At 37.6% G+C, this 20,757-nt stretch overlaps 1 protein-coding gene across 1 annotated transcript in view; it reads left to right on the forward strand.

The window, feature by feature from the left end:
* The window catches only part of cblb (Cbl proto-oncogene B, E3 ubiquitin protein ligase), a 211,259-nt gene that overhangs the window by 173,670 nt on the left and 16,832 nt on the right, over positions 1-20,757 (forward strand). The window contains exon 12 of the mRNA XM_028800241.2: positions 11,300-11,400. Within this exon, the coding sequence (XP_028656074.1) occupies positions 11,300-11,400 (101 nt within the window). The remainder of the gene's footprint in view (positions 1-11,299; positions 11,401-20,757) is intronic.

Below are 20,757 nucleotides of genomic sequence, written 5' to 3' on the forward strand. Positions count from 1 at the left end.
GTCACATCTCAAATAAATGCTGTATCATGTAAGAAGGAGCACCACCCTTTAGGGCATATCATGTCTTCAGGATAGTGAGAGATATATAGCTCCCTTAATTAACCAAGATACTCTGGAAAAAGGATGTATTGGAGGCATTTTATTTTCAGAGTTCTTTGTGACAGAATAAACTGTGGAATGTGATTTAGAGAAGCCTTAATTTCCTTGGCACAGTATAATTTAGTCCTTGATTTAGTCTATTATTTGTTATCTGCACATACTGAACAGCACATTGGAGAAGGAGAAGCCCTGGCAAAATAACTGAAGACTAAATGTGGAGGCTGTATGTTTAGCTGCAGGAGGTCTTCTATAGTTGATAATTAAATACAAAATATGTTCACTTTCTTGGCTGTTTGGCATTTTATGTTTTTTCAGTATGGAATAATAAATGTATTTGATGTGGATTTTTTTACTACAACAGAATGGGAAAGCTGAATTATGCATATGAATTTGACATAAAAAGTTGAACATTGACCGTTCCATATATAGCAATCAACTTGTTTTAAACAATTGGACGCAAAAAAAAATTTGGTCTGCTTGCCTATCCCATTTACAAAAGAGTCTGATGTTAAAGCAGACCTTTTGATTAGGCCATTTTCAACATATGTTCAATATTTGAACTTGTCTTTCCTTTTAAGGCAACTGCTGACAGATTTATTGACAACAGAATGAAGTTGTAGCATGAAATTAGAATCAAAGTTGTTGTGCCTGTGGTTGGTTTAAACCTGCTAGCTGAGTAGCTGTAGCAAAGCATCTGTTACAAGAAGTGATGTGTCCTACATTTTTTGATCAGACTGATTTTGAGCTACATTCAACTCTTTCATCACATTCACATATTTTGCTATTGGCTCCCTTGTAACACTGAGATATTTTTAACGGATCAAAACTTATTAGATCCATTTATCGAAGTTGAATCAGCTATCTCTCTCTTTTGGTCAAAATTGTAACTATTTTTTCTTACCACAGGACTGTCATGTTTTATGCAGAGTTTACCCTTCAGCTGGTTATAGTTACACTTTTTTGTTTACTCTGTCATAAATGGGTTTCTAACTAAATCGATGGGGTTTGGGATACCTGAGTGTTTGTGACCTCAGTTGTTTTTGCAATCTATATCACTTTCTTGGGCAACGTCACTGGATCAAAAATTTCTGCAATTGTCAGAATTTAATGCAGGCCCTACTGCAGCTAATCTTGGATCTTGTACTTTGGCAGAGGAAGCAGTGGCAAGGTTTAAGTTCCAGACTGCACTGTTAGTCAAACACAGGGTACAAAATGCATCTTTATCCTGACAAATAAGTTTCTTGTTTATAGTGATCATTCAGTTAGTTACCATATAGTTATAATTTATGAGTGAGTGAGTTCTTATGTGATGTCCTATACTGATACCATAATTCAGTGACAACTTCAGCAGGTACATAATAACCAGGAAACATTGGTAAATGTTTAAAATAATTATTGTATTTCAGGAGCATTGAATTTTATGATTTTATTGGGCCTGTCAGTTTCCTTTATTTCAGATCAATTAAATTTGCATATTTATGGTTTATGGGGCTGTTTTGGTACGATTATAATTTTTTTGTCAATGTTACCATAGTTTACCGGTTATGCTTATAGATCAAGTATAGATCCAACATTTCCTGTAGCAACACACAGACTCACAGACATGCAATATGGACTTTCTATCTTTTGTTCAACATTTTTCTAGCATTGCTTTAGAATTACATGTTTACGCTTTAGAAGCAAATATCTCTAAGTCCCCACATAGACACTGCCTGTGTTGATAAGCATGTATTCACCATACTGTATTTAATTATGGCATGCTGCATTTATTAATTAATCAGTGCACTAACCCCCAAACCTACTGACAGTTAGCTGAGGCCACATTTATGTGATGAATGCTTTTTTTTAACAAGAGTTTGGCATTGAGTCACATTGTAATTTATAACCCTTAAGCACTTCTCACAGGCTGGCTCTCATGTCTACTACTTACGTCAAGATTAGGTTTGAGTGTATTGCCACATGGATAGAGAACAGTAAAATTCTTACTTGCATGTCATGGCAGCTCAGACAACTAGCAGTGTTCTCATTTTCTTCCTTTGTGTTAAGTTTCAATTTTCAGTTTTTAAGATTTGCTGATGTAGTGAAAAATGAGTTCTTGTATTAAACTAAACAGTTATATTTGAGTTCCAGCAACACATAAGCAAACCTGGCAAGACTTGTTTGTGTCAAACTTAAACCAGAAGTGGTATGAGATCTGCTGTGCAAACTGTTAGAAGAAGCAGTTGTGTAAATTGATAGTTGCAAGAAAGGGACATGTGAAAACACATCACACTTCTGCGGATTCTCACATGTACTACAATTTTGCAGAACAGCAGCTGTAAGTCAACTTGGCAACAAGCAGTGGCGACATGGTTGGCAAATGTTAGAACATTTAAAATTGTATCCTGGGTAAACTTGTGCAGCTGAACTGACCAAAATCGAGGAAGAAAAGGATACTAATTCTATGCATATTTAAGGAGATTTCACCTGTTTTCACCCCTCTCACATACTTCCATGTACAGCTGCACCTAGTCCCCCTATTGTGAATTTCCCCTTGGGATTAATAAAGTATCTGTCTATCTATTGACAATAGTATAGAGAGTGCAGCCAGCTCCATGTATGGCTGAACTCGATACACATTGCTGTACAAATAGCACTTTTTTCTCCCTCAGAAGTAAGATTATTAGCTTAAAGAGGAAATTCACACATTTTGTCAAACAAGCTAATTTTAACACTTAACAGTAAGCCTGTCAATACTCCAGACTGCAATTAAATCTGTTGCTTTGATTTTAGTAATTTGTGTTTCTCTTCCAAAAGGATTGTTTTTGAAGCAACTTACAGTAAAATGCAATAACAGTGTAATCATTTTACTGTGCTAATAAGAATGTAACACCGTGACATGATAGTTATAGAAAATCTTTTTAAAATACTATACACATGCAGGTCAGCGTTCCTCTTTTGTATTCAAGTTTGAAGGTTGTTTATTACCAGTAAGTTGTCTGTAGTTTTCACCCACACCCAAACCTTCACAATAGTGACTCATGACCATACATGTTTGGAACATTAGTCTTATAAAAGTAAGTGATGCTTACATACACATTACATCCTCTATCGGCCAATACCAGTATCAGGAAAATTGTGTCATTCACTCCTAAGTTCAACAGGGCTAGTGGAAGCTCTATTAATGTGTGTCTAAAGTGTGCAAAACAGGTTTTGATGTTAATCATGTGTCTTGGGAGGTATGTGTGTTTTTCAGTGGAGTAGGGTCTAAAGGAATATTCAACCCAAAAATGTTATTTTTTTTATATGACACTTACCCCATGCACTTGTTAGAGATGGCTGAGATAATTTCTTAATCTAATGTTTTCATGCAAAACAAAGATAACAAAGTTCCTGATAAAATGAGCTTCTAAATTGCAGTTACTAGAGTGGCAGTATGATGAACGAAGGGTTGAATATAACATAACAGGTCATTACAGTGCAAGGAAGACATACAAAAATATTTGAAGTGCTTCTCTTCATGTGTATCACCTATTCATGCAAATATTATACCCTGCCTCCCTTCACCACTTTTCATTAATAGGTCAGCACACACACACACTAGTGAGCAATATAACCAAATTGAGAAATGAGTCTATAAAGCAAGCAAGAGAAACAATAGTATAATGTGTAAAAGCAGCTGGGGCAGTGAGGGCAACAATGCCAAAAATGAATTGTATCCTCTCATCATTTATCATGATATAAATAAAGTAATACAGTAATTAAGTAGAGTAGAGGACAAGGTAAACTGTTCCACCTTTGCTTCAATACCAGTTACAGGTAAATGGAATCATAACTAGAACCAGCAGTATGATAAAAATAAATAGAAAAAACCTTTTCACATACTGGAAGAACTTTCCAGAGGAGTAAATATGGAAGATATACCACAACGTTTAGTGATAAATGTGTGTAGAAAGCATCCAGAAACCATATATAAAATAGGTCCTTCATTTTCAGGCAAAACTAATTTTAGGTTTGAAAAGTTGAGAAAGTACAGCAGCATTAGACTGTTTACAGTACTAGTCAGCCTGTAATGCCAAAGAAAAGATGATGCAGCAGGTAACGCTTTTCAACTTACAAGGCTTACTTATGACTTAAATGTTCCATTAATGCTCCTATCATATGTTTTCAGGTGTTCAGTGATAGAAAATGGTCATTAACCTTTTGAAATCAGAAGGCTATACTCCATTACAAATAGATCTTGCCTTATGCAGTCACAGTGTGCAATCTCATAAAAAAATATATATATATATGATGCTCATCATTAACCAAGATGTACTCTGGTATGTTAACAAGTATACCCGTGATTGTGAAAATGCTCCTTACTATTAGCCCAAACACTGAAGTGTGTGATGATACTTCTTCAGGCCTAAACCTAACATGAAGACCCACTTATTGGTCCAGACATGATACATTTTATTTCAGCTGTATACATAGATCACTGGTTGTGGTCAGCCTCAGAATAACCCTGATGTTTTTTGACAGAGAACCTAATTGGTCAAGTCTAAATTAGGTATGAAAACAACATTTAAGAATGCAATATTAAGGGCAGTATTTCTGTTCATTTTTAATAAAACTAGGGGGCAAACCACCCTGCTCACTTCACTTGCCCAACCAGGGCGCATTCTATGCCTCTGCTCCTCGCGTTGTGAAGGGGGGGCTGATCGCATCAAATGAGATGCAAACGGAGAAGCTGCTGGCTTGCTGCAGCTGCTACCGAGCTACGTTTTCTGCTTGTTGTGCTGCGTGTCCAACATTTAAAAGCCTGTAGAGCAGCTGTCCTCGCTTCGCTCGCCCACCCCCTCCCAAGCGCAACACGCCAGCCACTTCGAATCTCTGCCGCTCGCATTGTGAAGGGGGGATTGGGGGGGGGGGATTAATGGGCTGAACACACGCTAAGGAGATGCGGACAGATCAGCTGCTGGCTTGCTGCTGCCGAGCTGCATGTTCTGCTTGTCGTGATGTGTGTCGATCATTTAAAAGCCTGTTCAGCAGCTGTCCTTTTGTCTCACTGCTTTCTCGCGGGACGTTAAAGTGACTCTCACAGGACGTCAAAGTGTCTTCCGAGAAGATCATGTCTCGAAGTTTTTTTTATTATAATAGGGAAATATTTTGTATACATTGGAAAAAAATATTTTTCTTTCAAGATGCTGATTGTGTTTATATTGTGGTAGTAGAGTGCTATGCACTCATATATGACAAATGTCTTAAATATGTGTTGCTGTATGTAACCCTCCACCTCATATATAAAGCTGGGCTACCAGAAAGCATAGCTTGACTACCAGGTTTACAAAGTTGGTAGTCCATCTGACTGCAATATACATTTATAATTTGTCCACCCCAATTATAATAATTATAACAATGATCTGTGTTTTTGTGCACAGTGAGAGTAGGGATTACATGTCCTCATTCTGTACTCCTAAATGGTACATGCAAATTCTACCGTCCAGTTAGAAAACTTTTGCCGTTTTATTAAAAAAATAAATAAATAAATAAAAGCAATATTTTGAAATTTTATATGAAACACATTTAGTCATTTTTACAGTTTATATGTGTTCATCAAATATTGTCTGCTTTTTTGTGACCAAGCCATTACTGTGAGGTAGCTTACCTAGGTTTTACTCTTGTATTTTGCTGCCCTGCTGTTGTTGACCTGTTAACCTGAGTTGTTACTGAGTCGTGAAAACGCTTGTGTCTGTCATTTTGCACCAGTGAACAACCAAGAAGGTAGGCAGGTGTTAAAGGAAGAGAAATTCACTCCTATTTTTGCTGTTGGTGTATGGACAATGCTATACTATGTCACGCTCAATATGGCCATGGATGAGAGTGCATAGCACACAGCCAAAAAGTATAATCAGTAGCTTGTAGACCACTAGCATAAATATACTGTGAAACTGGAAACGTTATTATGAGAAAGAATTAATTTAAAATGCCAGAAAAAACAAAAAATATTTTAAATTTTAAATTATATGTTAATTTAAATGATTCTTTATGATAAAATCCACATTAATTGTAGTAAAACTATTGCAAAACTTAATTCAACACCATGGGGTTTTGCAAAATAAGCAAACCATCTTGTAATAGATGAAACAGGAGAGAGCAATCACCAGATTAGTTACATGAGGTTATTGAGAGCAAGCAGTGACAGAATGAGGCAGGCATATGCAAGGACAGGGCTAGGTGACCAAATAGAGGTCCAGTCCACTGATGTCCATGTTCACACTGCATAGTTGTCAAGTGAGTGAGTTTAATGACTACAAATTCCAGGTACCTCAACTCAGTGGCTTAGAAATTCACTCTTGCAACTTCAAATGACATTAGGCCATGTCAGCTTTTTACACTGTTCAGCTCATATTCCACATGTAGAGCATGATATTTTAAATACAGGGTGTTAATCTTACTGAGTAATGTGTAAAATGATTCTTTTCCCTTTAACCACTTGTTACTGAGCATCACCTTGCTTACATTGCTAGATACAGTATAAAGCATTGAATGAACAGTGAAGTGAACGTAGCTATATTGTGCATGTATATGAACTCTATAATGCACATGTATGCGGCTTGTACCCAGCACTGGTGTGTTTAAATTCAGAGTACCATGTAATACACAGTGAGATGCCTCACTGAAATAGAAGGGTTGTTGGATCATTAGATAAAACAATTGACTGCCACCTACTGTGCATGTGAGAATAGACGAAATTTGCAAATGCTGTTTATTTTTATGTTCAATGTTTAATTAGACTTGCTTCTTTTTACTTGTTTCTGTAATCTTTTAGTTATTTGTTTCTTATACTTTCATCCTGTTGTAATCTGCTGTGTTTTGTGGATATCCACGTCATGTGTTTGAAGAAGGTGACTTCCCATTTTTCTCATTATATTCTCTGCTTATTAACTGTAAGTGCATCAGCACTCTAGTGTCAATGGTTTCATCTCTTCAGTGGTGTCGCAGCAAGGCAAGAGCAACTGGCATTTTTATCCTTAGACACCACAGCCCGCTTTGTGCCTACGGTTCATGTTCATACTGCATATCCATTTGTTCTTTTAATTTTCTCTGCTCCATTCATTATTGAGACTAATAACTTTCAGTTACAGTATACTAATGTTCTTGCAGATATTATTGTTAAGCAGTATGTCAACAGACACATTTTGAATGAAAGCCAAGTGCTTGAAGATAATGGCCCTTTGCCCGGTCTCAGTCTGTATGCTGCTCTTCTCTATTGATATTAAAGGTATTCCTTTGCTGTTTTGAAATGAAACAATGGTTGTGCTTTAACTTTGATTATGATTTTTACCTCACCTGCATAATGCTTTTTCTGCATACTATTGATATTTTATTATACACTTAACATAACCATTTTATGTTGTGAAACTATTTTAACGTTTGATGTCAAATCCAATTCTAAGCCAGTTTTAAATGTTGTGTATTGTTAACCTCTTTGAATAAGCAATAACAATCTTTTCCCTCTAAATCTTATATTTACTTCGTATGTAGAGACAGTCAGAACTGATTGAGGGTGCTTTAGGTACACAGAACAGGGGTCAGGTGCCAATCTCTCATGGGGTAAATTCATTAATTCAGGGAACAATCATCACATTTAAACATGAAAAGATTATATTTTGATCAAGTTAGTTTAATTTTCTGCTTGTTATTATCAGGATGAGAAATTTTATCATGATTCCTATATTCGTTTCCATCAATTGCTGCATTAAATTATTCGCAGTGTATATTGGAAGGAGTATGCTAAGGAAAAAGCTGCCAAGAAGATAAAAGGAAAGCCTAAGAGAAGGTTTATGGATGTGGTGAGAGAGTACATGAAGGTGGTGGGTGTAACAGAGCAAGATGCAGAGGACAGGAAGATATGGAAAAAGATGAACCACTCTGGTGAAAGAAGAAGATGTATTATCAGTCACTTAAACTTGCTTATGTTTGTTAGGCACCCTGAAGTAGCCATGACTTTTGAGAGATAATAGAAATTTGAAAAACAAGACTAGCAGTCGAAAAAGAACAGTTAACAGTTTTTCTTGTAATTTACTTGTAACGTTAGAACAAGAGCGAGTCCATTTAGAGGTACATACAGTAATAGGCATGTGCCATGTGGCTGTACCAAGAGATTGGCATGCATCTGGGTGAACACAGAGATGAGTATTGGGCTGCATATTTGACTGTCTTAATCAGTTCATATAGCGCTCAGTTTTTCACTTAATGACTCTTCTATTCTATTGAGATTTAATTCAGCAGCTGCTAGACAAGCCATCTGAGCAGCTATAGTTCACAGCATGATTTACATGCGCGAAAAGATTGCGATCTGCATTATGTCCACCTTCGATGTTGTTAATAATTTGTTAAGAGTGTTTAAGTATCCAGTTTCATTCAAGTACACCTCACTAGTCTTTGAATTTAAAAAATATTTGCCTCTTAAGAAGAAAAAAAAATCAAAAGCCACACAGCCCATTGTTGTCCACATAGGCATGTGTTTCTTATTAACCATTTTTCTTATCAGCTTATCCGGATGCTTACATCTCAGTACACTTCCTGGCTGTCAGTAGGGAGGATGTGAGCCAGTGTTCTTAGGTCAGTTTCCTGTCCACTTTTGTACTCTAAGATGCTGTTGCACCCATCCTCCTGGTTTCACACTGCTTCTATCAAAATAAATTGACATTATTTGACTGTGGAATTATCCCCTCCAGAATGAGGCTAATCTAAGACGGTTGGAATCCATATTTAAAGCATTCCTTTTATATAGGCATACATCTGGATTTAAAAAGCTACATGTCCCCAAATTAACTGAATGTTCTTAGCCATTTGCAGACAACCTAAGGAAAAATGTTTTCACTGATAGATTAATCTAATCTCCCTGAAAACTCAAACTTCACCGAAATTGTTTTTGAAAAGCCACAATGATGTTTCACATTTAGTCTTCAGAATGGGGGATCTTCATGCCAGTCTACACCAGATGTCAAATAGTACAGGTAGCATGTCCGACAACACGTCTTTTTGAGCACATCTTTATTTGTCTTGATGTTATTTATATTTTGTAAACAAAAATAAATGCAGAGGAATAATTATCAGCACTGCTTAACTTGTATCAGAGTGTTTATTGCTATGAAATTCTTACCCAAAAAAATTCACACCATTTAAGAAACAGAATTATTTTATTGTCTGGAAGCATAGCACCGCCTTTAGATTTCGTTTAAATGCCCAATTGCTGTCTTCTGTAATTTAACAGATTACTTGACTAGTGTCCTTTAAGATATCCAAACCATCACCATCTCCATCTATCCTGCATTGTTTTTTATTAGTTCATATGTCATACTTGCTCTTGCACAATTTATTTGGAGGATTAAAATATCAGAGAGACAGAGGTTGGGAGCATGCGCTGATATCACGTTGCTGCACCCACCACACAACTATCCACCTGGATTGGGACCAGAGTGCTGTGGGTGACACTTCAGCACCACACTGGAACAATTTAAACAGTGGCTGGAGTGTCAATCCTGCCACCAACCCTCAGATTTTCCCCGATTAAAATATCAATAAATTCATGTAGTTCTATATCTACTGTCATTATAACTGTGTTAGCCTGTCCACAAGCAAAAGAAAATTACAAGACAATTTAGAATTACTACTGGGGTGTGCGTATATGGTGTGTTTATGTGCTTGAAGCTGTGGTGCTGTGAGGTGCCTGTCACTCCAGCTGGTGACCCTCAGAAACTTGTCTTCTGATTGAGTTGTGAGTTTGGGTCTGCCAGATCTCTTCCTATTAGAGTTTCTTCCAGTTTCCAGTTGCCTTGGGATTGTGTAGGACACTGTCTTCACTGAGACTTTGATGATTTTTTTTTTTTTTTTTGCAATTTCTATAAATTAAAGGCCTACACTTCAAAGGGTAATGCTTTGTCTCATTTAATTTGTTAATTGCCATTTTCCAAGGGTGTAGTAACACAGTCTGTTCCAACTCTGCTTTAAAACAGAGGTTTTTAAGTAGTCAACAGAAATTGGAACACCTGTGCAAATTGTTTGCTTCACCTTCAGGGCTTAATTTTCTTTAATTACTGCTGAACATCTATAGGTTGTAACCTGTTAGTTGTTTCCTGAAGAAAGCCCATTTGTAATATTCTGATATTTCCCTTCTTTGGTTTTTGCTAACCTTAACTTTAAATTTAAATCTCTGCCAGTTTACTGTTTACCTTTTCACCATTTTAGGTCATTCATTGCATTTCAGCTGATTAAATTTTCACACAAAATGAAAAAACTGAGGTTTTCTAAAACCTTTGACCAGTAGTGTGTGTGCGTTTGTGTGTGTGTGTGTGTGTAAAATGGTTACCATGAGCGTCCAGACACTTTTAATTACAGTGAACTGCTGATTGAACAACTTTGACCAAAGTGTCCAGTTAGATTAATGTGCATGCCATTTTAATTTCTTCTCAAAATGTGGCCAGTGTAGCTGGCATTCTATGATAAGTAACATCCTTTAGGTGTTAAAATCAGACAACACTACCAGCAAGACGTGAGAGCTTACCTTGATGCAAATTTGCATAGACAATGGACAGCTGAGTTTCCTCCACACTCTACTGATTTAACACCGATCTTCAAGAGCTAGTATAGTCTACTCCCAAATATTTCAATAGATGACAGCAGATTCCTTCAACAAATGTTTGGCCCAATAAGTGTGCTGCCTGAGGTTTTGTATTACAAAGAATACATAGCCACACAAGTCATACTGGTACTTTTTAAATAAGCCCAATGTACTAGCCTTGACTGCGGTGGGCTGGTGCCCTGGCCGGGATTTGTTCCTGCCTTGTGCCCTGTGTTGGCTGGGATTGGCTCCAGCAGACCCCCGTGACCCTGTGTTAGGATATAGCGGGTTGGTAAATGACTGACTGACTAGCCTTGATTTTAGCAAATACTGCTTTAAGTAACGTTCTCAAATACATTTTATCCAATCCCTAGAAATATAAATCTAAATGTAGTTGTGCCTTGTGCATGTCAAAATTTTACTTTTGTATCAGTTGCTAGATGTGATAATGCAGGGCAAACTAATTTTCTGTTTACATTTCTTTTTCACCTCTTGGGTTCATTTTCGTGATTAGGGTTGCTGAGTAGAAAGCAAAGGGTTAAGAGTTAATGTCACAGACAGCTGAGTATCCCTTGTAATGTCTGTACATCTTCTTTTGTTTTCTCCAAGTCCTTCTCCAATGGACACTTGAGTACTGAAGAGTATGACGTCCCTCCACTCCGGCATTCCCCACCTCTGCCTGCCACCTCATTATACATTGCCAGCCAAAAGTGAGTTACTTTGTGTTATTTTCTGTTATTAAGTCTGCCTTCAATTGTTTGAAAAATTTCCCTGCTACCCTTTCACTATTTTGAAGAATATTTTTTCAAGACAACTGCTGTGGTGTAGTACACATTACTTTTTTTTTGTTTTTGGGCCATTTTTTGCTTTGGTCTGTCAGTGTGTAACATCATCTTAAAGAATCCCAGACACCTGAATAAACTAATCACAAAAGCAAGACTGACCCTAGACTGACTGGAGACACTAACAGAACAAAGAATGATGGGAAATTTACCGACTATCTTGAGTAATGCTGGCTATCCTATGACTTGTTGGCCTGGAGCACCTTTAGTCATCAGATTACATTATTCTTCCTCCCATTACGCTTCCGTTTTCAGCACCATGGCATAGGGACAGTAAATGTCATCTAGTTACTTTTTAACGGTGTTTTGTACTATTTGTGCACTTTATGTTCTGTGTTGTTGCTGGAACGAGTACATTTACCATTAATCAATTTGTTTATCGATCTCTCTATATACTGACGGTATGTATCTGTTTTGGACAGTAGGTGGCATACAGCTCCCCAAACCCTGGATACAACAGACACAGATCCCAAGTCCAGCACGCAACCCACATTTATTAAGAGTGGGAAACACGTTTGATTTGTTTCCCATCTTATGCAACACAGTACAATCAAACACAAATACACTGTCCCATTCTTCTTCTTCTTGTCTCTCTTTTCTGTGTCTTGTCCACCTCCACTCCTTCTCCCACAAACTTTGTCCTCCACGTCCCGACTCTGGCTCCCTGAATTGAGTGAGGTGGCCCCTTTTATAGAGCACCCAGAAGTGCTCTATGTGTTCCGCAATCTCCTTCCGACCGCATTTTCGGGTGTGGCCACAGAGGAGGGCTCAGCCATTCTCCATGCGTAACCCTGGCGGTGGCCACGGGCCCCAGCAGGGTTGAGCTTACACGCTTCAAACCCATGGCACTATAGCAAGCCCTTTTATTGGCATCCCAGCTGGGTAAGAATTCTGGCTGTCCATTACTCACTCTGTCTGTCTGTCTGTCTATCAGAACTGTATAGTGTAGTTAATTTAAGAAAAAATGGTAATTCAGCCTCCCTAATCTTTAAATTAAAGAATGTCCTTAAAATAATTATTTCATTGGTTTCTTCTGGAAAAACATCTTATTAGATTCTGTGCTTACAAAATAGCTATCATTCCTGTTTTTCTCAAGGAGTCAAAATAATTTCCAAACAGCCACTGTTTGTCCTTATATGTGATTTGGTGAAATGCAAACATTCCTGTGGGCTAGAGGGGTCACAATGGGCCAGAGGTCAGCGTTTTTGTCTAACAGCTACAGAGCCCTGGTCAGAATCATGGCTCAATCACTGTTTTCACACATTCTCCTCTCCTCGTGTCCACTCTGGCTTTCCTATGAAATCCTAAAGACATGTGCTTTAGTGGCCTGGTGTCACTTAATTAGCTAATGTCATTGAGTATGGAGATGTGCCAAGTGGTGGACTGGTGCCCTGTGCTGGGTGGTTTCAGCTTTGCACCCCATACAACCCTTTGTTATATTGTAAATTAATTTTTATACTATTTCATGTTTTATTCTGAAATTTAAATTTTTTATTAATCTCAATGGCTGAATGTTTTAAATTGGCTCTTACGTGGGCATCTCCTTTTTTTCCTTGTCATTATGCAAAAGTCAAAATAAATGAGAAGTACAACATTTGAAACAAGCCGTTTCTTTATTCTTCAATTTTTGTGGACAGTGAGTCCTCAGTCTTCCAGTTAAGTGGCCTTTGATACTGATGGCTGTACTTATTTCTACCTGCTTTTTAGTCAACAGTTGATTTGGAAATTATTTTTTTTTAATAAACCTTATTTCAGTGTGTTTTGTTAATGACCTAATAGTACAGTTAATTCTTATGACGCACATCTAATAAACTATTCTTTTTATCTTGTATCTTCATGTGAAATTTCTAAACATTCTTTTTGTAAACCAGGCAATGCATTTCATATTGCTAGTGTATCCATGACACGTTTTACTTTATCAAGTACTCCCTCTACAGTTCTTTTTGTGAGTGACGCCTTACTCAGCAGCTTGTTCAAATCGGCTCCTTCATTTTAGGTAAGGAGTGTCAAACTTGGATCCTGGAGAGCTGCAGTGGATTCAGGTTTTCCTTTGAGTCACTTTCTTGCCTTTATTTTAATTGACTTGCTTTTGAAGATTTTGGAACCTTTGGTTTTTCTTTTTCTTTTTAACCAGCAGCCAAACAGTAATGACATTCAAAGTAAGCCAACAGATAACTAGCTCTCTCTCAATGCCATTTGCACCTGTGTCTTTAATACAGTATCTGTTTCAGTTAAATATTTGAAAAGAAAAAAGTGAAGATCTCAGAATTACTGATGTGTTATGGTCCAAAAAATATTTTCATAGTATTTAAAAAAAAAACAGTTCTCAAAATGACTGGTGTGCCCACAAAAGATACATTGAATTAAATAAAAGTTCTTCAATTAGTAGTTAGAATTGACTCCTCATCAAGAAATCATTTGGACTGAAAATTGTAGTCTTCAATAATCCGATACCTGAGTTTCAGACCCCTGTGTTAATTGGTCATCTGTTGGTTCTAGCTCTTATAGAAACATATTTCAGACCATGGGAAATATTTAATAATTGATAATCCATCATGATTTAAGTGTAATGTATGAGGACACTTTGGTGTCATTACTGATTGGAAAATAACATGTCACAAAAAAACTCATAATTTGAGGCAGCCACATCATAAAAGCATGGCATTTAATAGTGTTAAAAGTTCATGGCTGAATTTCAGATGACTTGTTTTAAGTTTACTGAACGTTGAACTTGTCTGAATCCTATTTTATTTTCTTCATTTCTCATATTTAACTGTCAGTTTTAATTCACATTATATACAAAGGAAAGACGTTTTTTCTGTTAAATGTAAATGTGAAACACAATGTGCTAAGGTGTTAATGAATTTTCAATAGTTTTGTGTTCATCACTGTTTTATTAAAAAAGCTATATAAGCAGCTACTGAACAATTGAAAACATTTGTCCACAATGTTTCTCATTTACAAGCCATAATTTCAGGCTAAGCAAATTTCTCATTCTAATATTTGCCAAATAATTATTTCTCAAAATGTTTGTTTGTGGCGGCACGGTGGCGCAGTGGTAGCGCTGCTGCCTCGCAGTTAGGAGACCCGGGTTCGCTTCCCGGGTCCACCCTGCGTGGAGTTTGCATGTTCTCCCCGTGTCTGCGTGGGTTTCCTCCGGGCGCTCCGGTTTCCTCCCACAGTCCAAAGACATGCAGGTTAGGTGGATTGGTGATTCTAAATTGGCCCTAGTGTGTGCTTGGTGTGTGGGTGTGTTTGTGTGTGTCCTGCGGTGGGTTGGCACCCTGCCCGGGATTGGTTCCCTGCCTTGTGCCCTGTGTTGGCTGGGATTGGCTCCAGCAGACCCCTGTGACCCTGTGTTCGGATTCAGCGGGTTGGAAGATGGATGGATGGATGTTTGTTTGTTGTATTCCTAATGTCCTCACATTAGACTTCTTGTTATGACATGGTGTGGGATATAAACTCCCAAATTGGCTGTTGCATTGAGACAGCAGGACTGGGATGTGAACATGGGTTAGTGGCTTGAACAGCAGTGTCATCTGCATCTGTGCTAAAGGGGAAACACCATTGAGTCAGCTGGCAACAAAGCTAATGACTTGCAGAGGGTTCTGTCTAGCTGCCTATCTCTGCTGACCTTGCAAACAAAACAGAGGCTCATCTTGGTCATGTGTGTTTTATAAACCTCAAGAAAATGGAGGGGAAAAAAAGGCAGAGATTGCTGGAGCACATTATAGGCTTTCAGAAAAAGGGGTGAGCTTGTGATACTTTGGAAATTGGAATCTGTGCTAGAAATTCATCACAGATGTAAGTAATTTGTCGTCCTTTGGGGTGCTAGTTGTGTAATTTGACATCCTCAGGCAACAACATCAGCAACTACAGTGTCAAGTTTGACAATACCCTATGACTAAAAGTCAGATAATGTGATGCCGTCTTTAAGCAGCAAAGTAGGCCACTATTTTACTCTGTTAGAAATGCAACTTTTGCTATAGTACCCACCACTGGTATACCAAAGATGGAACTTTGCACTAAAGATGAAAATAAATTACCAGTCATTGTACAATGTCATAAATAGACCGTTCAGTCGTATGGTCAACATGAGTGGTGCCAGGCCAAACTATGCCCTGTCTCCTGATTTAACTTCATCTTAGCTTAGAATTGGTAAGTCAGTCTGAATTACTGAAGGGCATTTGGTGATAAATCGTTTATTAGTAGTCATGTTACCTGTTGAAGACAGGTAATAGAATAAATTTTTAAATATTTGATTTCTCTGGCTCTATGTGTACTTTCAGCACCTTCCCCTATATCCTGAACCTCTCTTGACTAACAGTCCCTCTCTCGAGTACACTCCCATAAGGCCTGCTTTTCAGGCTCTGTCATTTTCAGACACCATTGTTAACCTCCTATCTGCATTTATACTTCCTGTCTTTAAAGGCAACTGTATTCGTCCTTGTGTGTTTCATGCTCTCACTTCCTCATTCAGTTGTGTTGCCAAAGCCAAACTTACCAAGCACACCATAGCAAAACACACCAATCAGATTTTTAGAGGGACTGAACAATCATGCATACATTAGCATTTTATTTTATAGTAGATTTTGATCTTATGAAGTCATGAAGTCAGCACATTTTGGTAGTCAGTCAAAATGGGATATCCTGTCCATCTCTTTCAGCTCTCTGATAGTACAACAAACGTGAGACATCAAGTAAATATATGAGCCTATACTCTGTGTTTCTCTTTTTCTCGTAGATTTCATTGGACATTTCTGTGTTTGTGGGCATTGTATACATTGTACTTCCAGCTGAGTGCTTATTGGTCATCATCTGTCTCTCACAGAGGAGCCCGCTCCTTTGACTTAAGACAAAATCAGACCTCTCACAGTGTAATATGACTCTAGCACCATCATGGTACTTGTCTGGCAGTCAAGGGCATGTGTCACAACTGTTCACGACTCGCTAAAATTATGTAAATAAAGGCTATGACTGAAAATTGTTGGAAAAGTCATGTAGTGTCATGGGAGCTTAACATTTTGAATGCAGTTGTATCTCGTTGAGCCTATTAATACCGAACATATGAGAGAACTCATATTTCAGTGTATAGCCACTATAGACGCAGCCAGCTTGCTGGTGAACTATGCTGCCACATCCCAGTTATGTACTTCAGTGCCTCCATCTAGTGGATAGCCTTAGAATTTTATTTTTTTTGGTTGCAACAGCTTGTGTGAAAAGTAGTGTTTTAAATAGACAGTGGTTATGTTGTCGGGAAAAGGGATAAAGCTGCTGATGTTTTGAAACAACTAGGGTTTGTTGTAAGATGTATATTTTTATGATAATGGTTGAGATAGTGACAATTAACTGGATGATGTGGAACCTGTAGGCTATAATGCTGATGAGGATAGCTGGCCCAAAGGCATTTTTTCAACATTAGGTGTCCAGCTTGTCACGACTGTCATGACAGCAGTACAAGAACATTCTGCATCCCACTGAGTGCAGACTGTCCCCAACTACCAAATGTGTTGTGTGCAATAAGTTTGGACAGCTCAAAGCCTACACTCTGCGTGGTACCTTGCTTCAAAGACTCTCATTCAGTTGCGGACTTTTAATCGTGTTGCTGGTGAAAATCAAGTAAATAACAATTTTTTTTTTTTGCATTTTTTGCAAATTTACAGTTAATAATAAAATGTTGCTTTCTAATACATTTCTTTACATTTTTTTTTTAGTTTTGATTGAGTTCATTATTTATCATACATGCATAGACCTATACTGCAGACTCCTGATAGCAAATGGTCCAGCAGTCAGTGTGTTAAGATGTTTTTCAATGTTTAAAGATAAGTCATTTCTAAGTTATTGATTGATCAGTTAAGGCATTCTGGCTGACATCAATAATACTGTTCTTTCCCATCTGTATTGTATGGCATATTCATTAGCGCCCTACAGGGTTTTCATCGACTTCGTCACCAGGTTGTGAGCATTGCATTTTAAGCAAATAATCTGACCAGTCAAAACTAATTTCAGAAAACATGAAAAGCATATCTTTTAAGAAAGATAACCTTTCTATTAAAATACACATTGTCTGTCCTATTTAAACAAGAAGTCAGTAATGATTCCTACTGTAATTGCAGTTTCAGTTTGGCATCTTTGTGCTGAAGGCGGTAAGTTTGCTGAGGCTGCGGTCCTCCAGAACTCTCCCTGGTGTAAAATATGCTGTGCATAATTGAACATGGACTCTCACAAAGGTAGTGTCTGTAAACACCCTGGATTAAATAAGCCTGGCGCCACTCCACATGCTGAGCCCTGAGGGGCTTCTTTCAAACGTGCTGTACATAAATAGAGCAATGAAGATTTTCTTTGATAACTTGGCTCATAGTTTAATGCTTCATGAAAGAAGCAACTTGAAGAAGGTCTTCTGACATATGTTGTACATGTTATGTGAAGTGGCTTGGGTGGTCTGTAGGTTTGTATTTCAGCTATTATTTATGCCTTCCTTTATCTGTTATAGTTAAATAGAACGGTGTATATATTTCATATTAGAAAGTTTTTCTTAACCCAGAGAACTGAGTGAAGGTAGAGTGGTACTTTAGACTTGACATGACATTATTTTGCATCAGGTGGATAGGGCTGTCAACATTTGTTGGCCTGTTAACCTCAAAATTGTTCTAATGTGGAAAAATATATCTATAGTTTATATATTTATTACAGAATCATGTCAATCCTGTCCAGAGTCCTGGGGGACTGGAGCTTATTTCAATTGGTGGCATGAATCGGCTATGAACAGGGCACCTCTCCGTTATTTAGTATCTGTTACATTTAAATAGATTTATACAGTATATTGTATTTATCCATCTATCCATTACTGATTAATGCCAGTCCAGTACAGAGACATGGGGGGCAGGACCATGGGGTGCAAGACTGGAGCCAGCATTGAACAGGATACTAGTGCATTAATGGGTACATTTGTGCCCACACTGACATAAGCATATTGGTCAGCCTAACAGTTGTGTCTTTGGCAAGTGGAAGTAAACCCAAAGCATCCAAAGGAAAATATGTGCAAATTTCACACCTTGAGTACAATAAGAGGCAGGAAAACACACCCAGTCTCACTGTGCAGTGCACTCTATTAAGGCACTCTTCTGCCCCATGTGGTGTAAATCTAATTAAAAGTAAATAAATAGATGTATTGATAGATTTGATCTTTGGGGGAAACTGTCATGCTGCAGGGGCAAAACATCAAAAGCAAAGTACAAATTAATACAGTGTTAGTAGAACACTCTAAACTACTCGTACAGTATACCAGGTGTACATTTAATGTGTAGTGTCCTGTCCTGTGCCAGTGTACCTGGTATAACTGGCTAGGCTGAAAACAGACTTATCAATATATTGGGCACAGGTAGTAGTAGTAGTAGCAGTAGAATTTACAAATTGCCACTCTTGGGTGCCATGATAAACTTTATTTTATTAAATGGAAAATACTAGTGAATGTACAATAATTGAGTGAAAATACAAGAAATACATCTGAAATTTTAATTGAGACCCATTACAGAGTACATCAATCAAAAATGTCATATCCAGTTTTCTTTTCTGCCACATTGATTAGTATAGATTGCTTATTAACTTTGCAGACATTTGTTTAGTAAGACTTCAGTTTAGTCATTTAGTAGTGAATCTTGGTAGTGGGTGAACTAAACAGTGCAGACTCTGTTTCACAGATCAGTTGGGGTTACAGAGCTGGCTTAGGTCAAAGTACAGCATGACTGCTGAGTCGGTTTCTAGCTTGGAAATGAGAATCTTTCCACGGATGGGATTATTTTGTGGTGAAGACAGAGTCAGCCACAGCAGTAGTGCCACCAGGTCACATCACACATTTCCTTTTTGTCCTCAAACATCTAGCTGCACATAGAGCTTGTGAAAAAGATGAACGTAAACTAACAAAAAATATTTTTTTGGCTGTTTATGAAGTAAATGGGGCTTTTCCCAGAGTGCAATTCTAAATTACCTAAAAGTCAGTTTAAAAATATCTTCACATCTCCATCTCCAGTTCCCTTCAAAATTCAATTCACGTCTATATGTGGACGTGGTGTCCAAGTGAGCATGGTTTCATGTAAATGAGGGCGTAGCTTATCAGAAAGCCTTCCAGCTACCTGCATGAACAAATTTTTCTGTGCTTCAGTTTTGTTTTTCTTTTTTGCCTGTCAATAGGCCTTTTTTCCTGTCACAGATGGCAACCAGTCCACCCTAATTGCAGGGAAGCAAGGCTGGGAGAAGGAGAGAGCAAGGAAGCCACTTTGTAATATGATGCCCTCATATGCCAGTTGCAGTTTAGAAGTCAGAGGCCCAGTTACTCACTTGCGTGGAAGATTACCTCAACTGGATAAACTGCCACTTACTGACTTGGAGTGCCAGGGTCGGCAGCCTGGAGGGCAGTGACAGCAGTAGTGTATGAAAGGCTACATTATAGCTCATGTACTGATCACGTCCAAGCCTTCAACCTTCTTCAGCTGAGGGTACTCTACATTTTTTATTTGTGTTTCTGTATGGCATGTCCATGCATATTCACAAATGTCATTAGTCTGTTGTATAGACAGACTGAAATAAAGTCTTATACAAAGGAAGAAAAATTCTCATCTTTTCTCATCCCTAAATCTGCTCCTACTCAAATATTGCAAATATTGAACTCTATGCAAGTATCGCATGAATGATACTGGATAGTTGTGTAAGTCTTTAAATAGAAATTGGTGTGGAAATTTTATATTTTTAAGCAATGTCAATATTGCATGTTTTGAGTAGTACCACATTTAAAAAAAAGTTTGTTTGACTTGTTGCATTGCAGAGTATAGAATTTCTCATTTTTCTACAACCTTAAAGGAATTCCATTATATTGTGTACAGCGCCCTTGATTTTTGACCATTGTGGTTGTATTATTAGTGAAACTCTCACTTGAATATATGAGCAACATGTAACACATTACACTGTTTCTTTTTCCTTTTTGTTTATTAATGGTTTGGTGTTTATTATTGAATATTAATTTCTGTAAATGCTGCATGTTTCTTGCTAAGTATCAAAAAACTTTGGACACCCAAAAAGAAAAAATGTTAACATTCATGGCTATCCTGAAAAATGTGGTAAATTACTTTATTTTAACTAATACCTTCCTTACCACACTGTTACACAAATGAGCACTAAAACATTAAAGCAATACAACAAAATACAAATGTAATAGGCATACTAAGACAT

Source organism: Erpetoichthys calabaricus, chromosome 4 (assembly GCF_900747795.2).
Source record: "Erpetoichthys calabaricus chromosome 4, fErpCal1.3, whole genome shotgun sequence".
Lineage (NCBI taxonomy): Eukaryota > Metazoa > Chordata > Cladistia > Polypteriformes > Polypteridae > Erpetoichthys > Erpetoichthys calabaricus.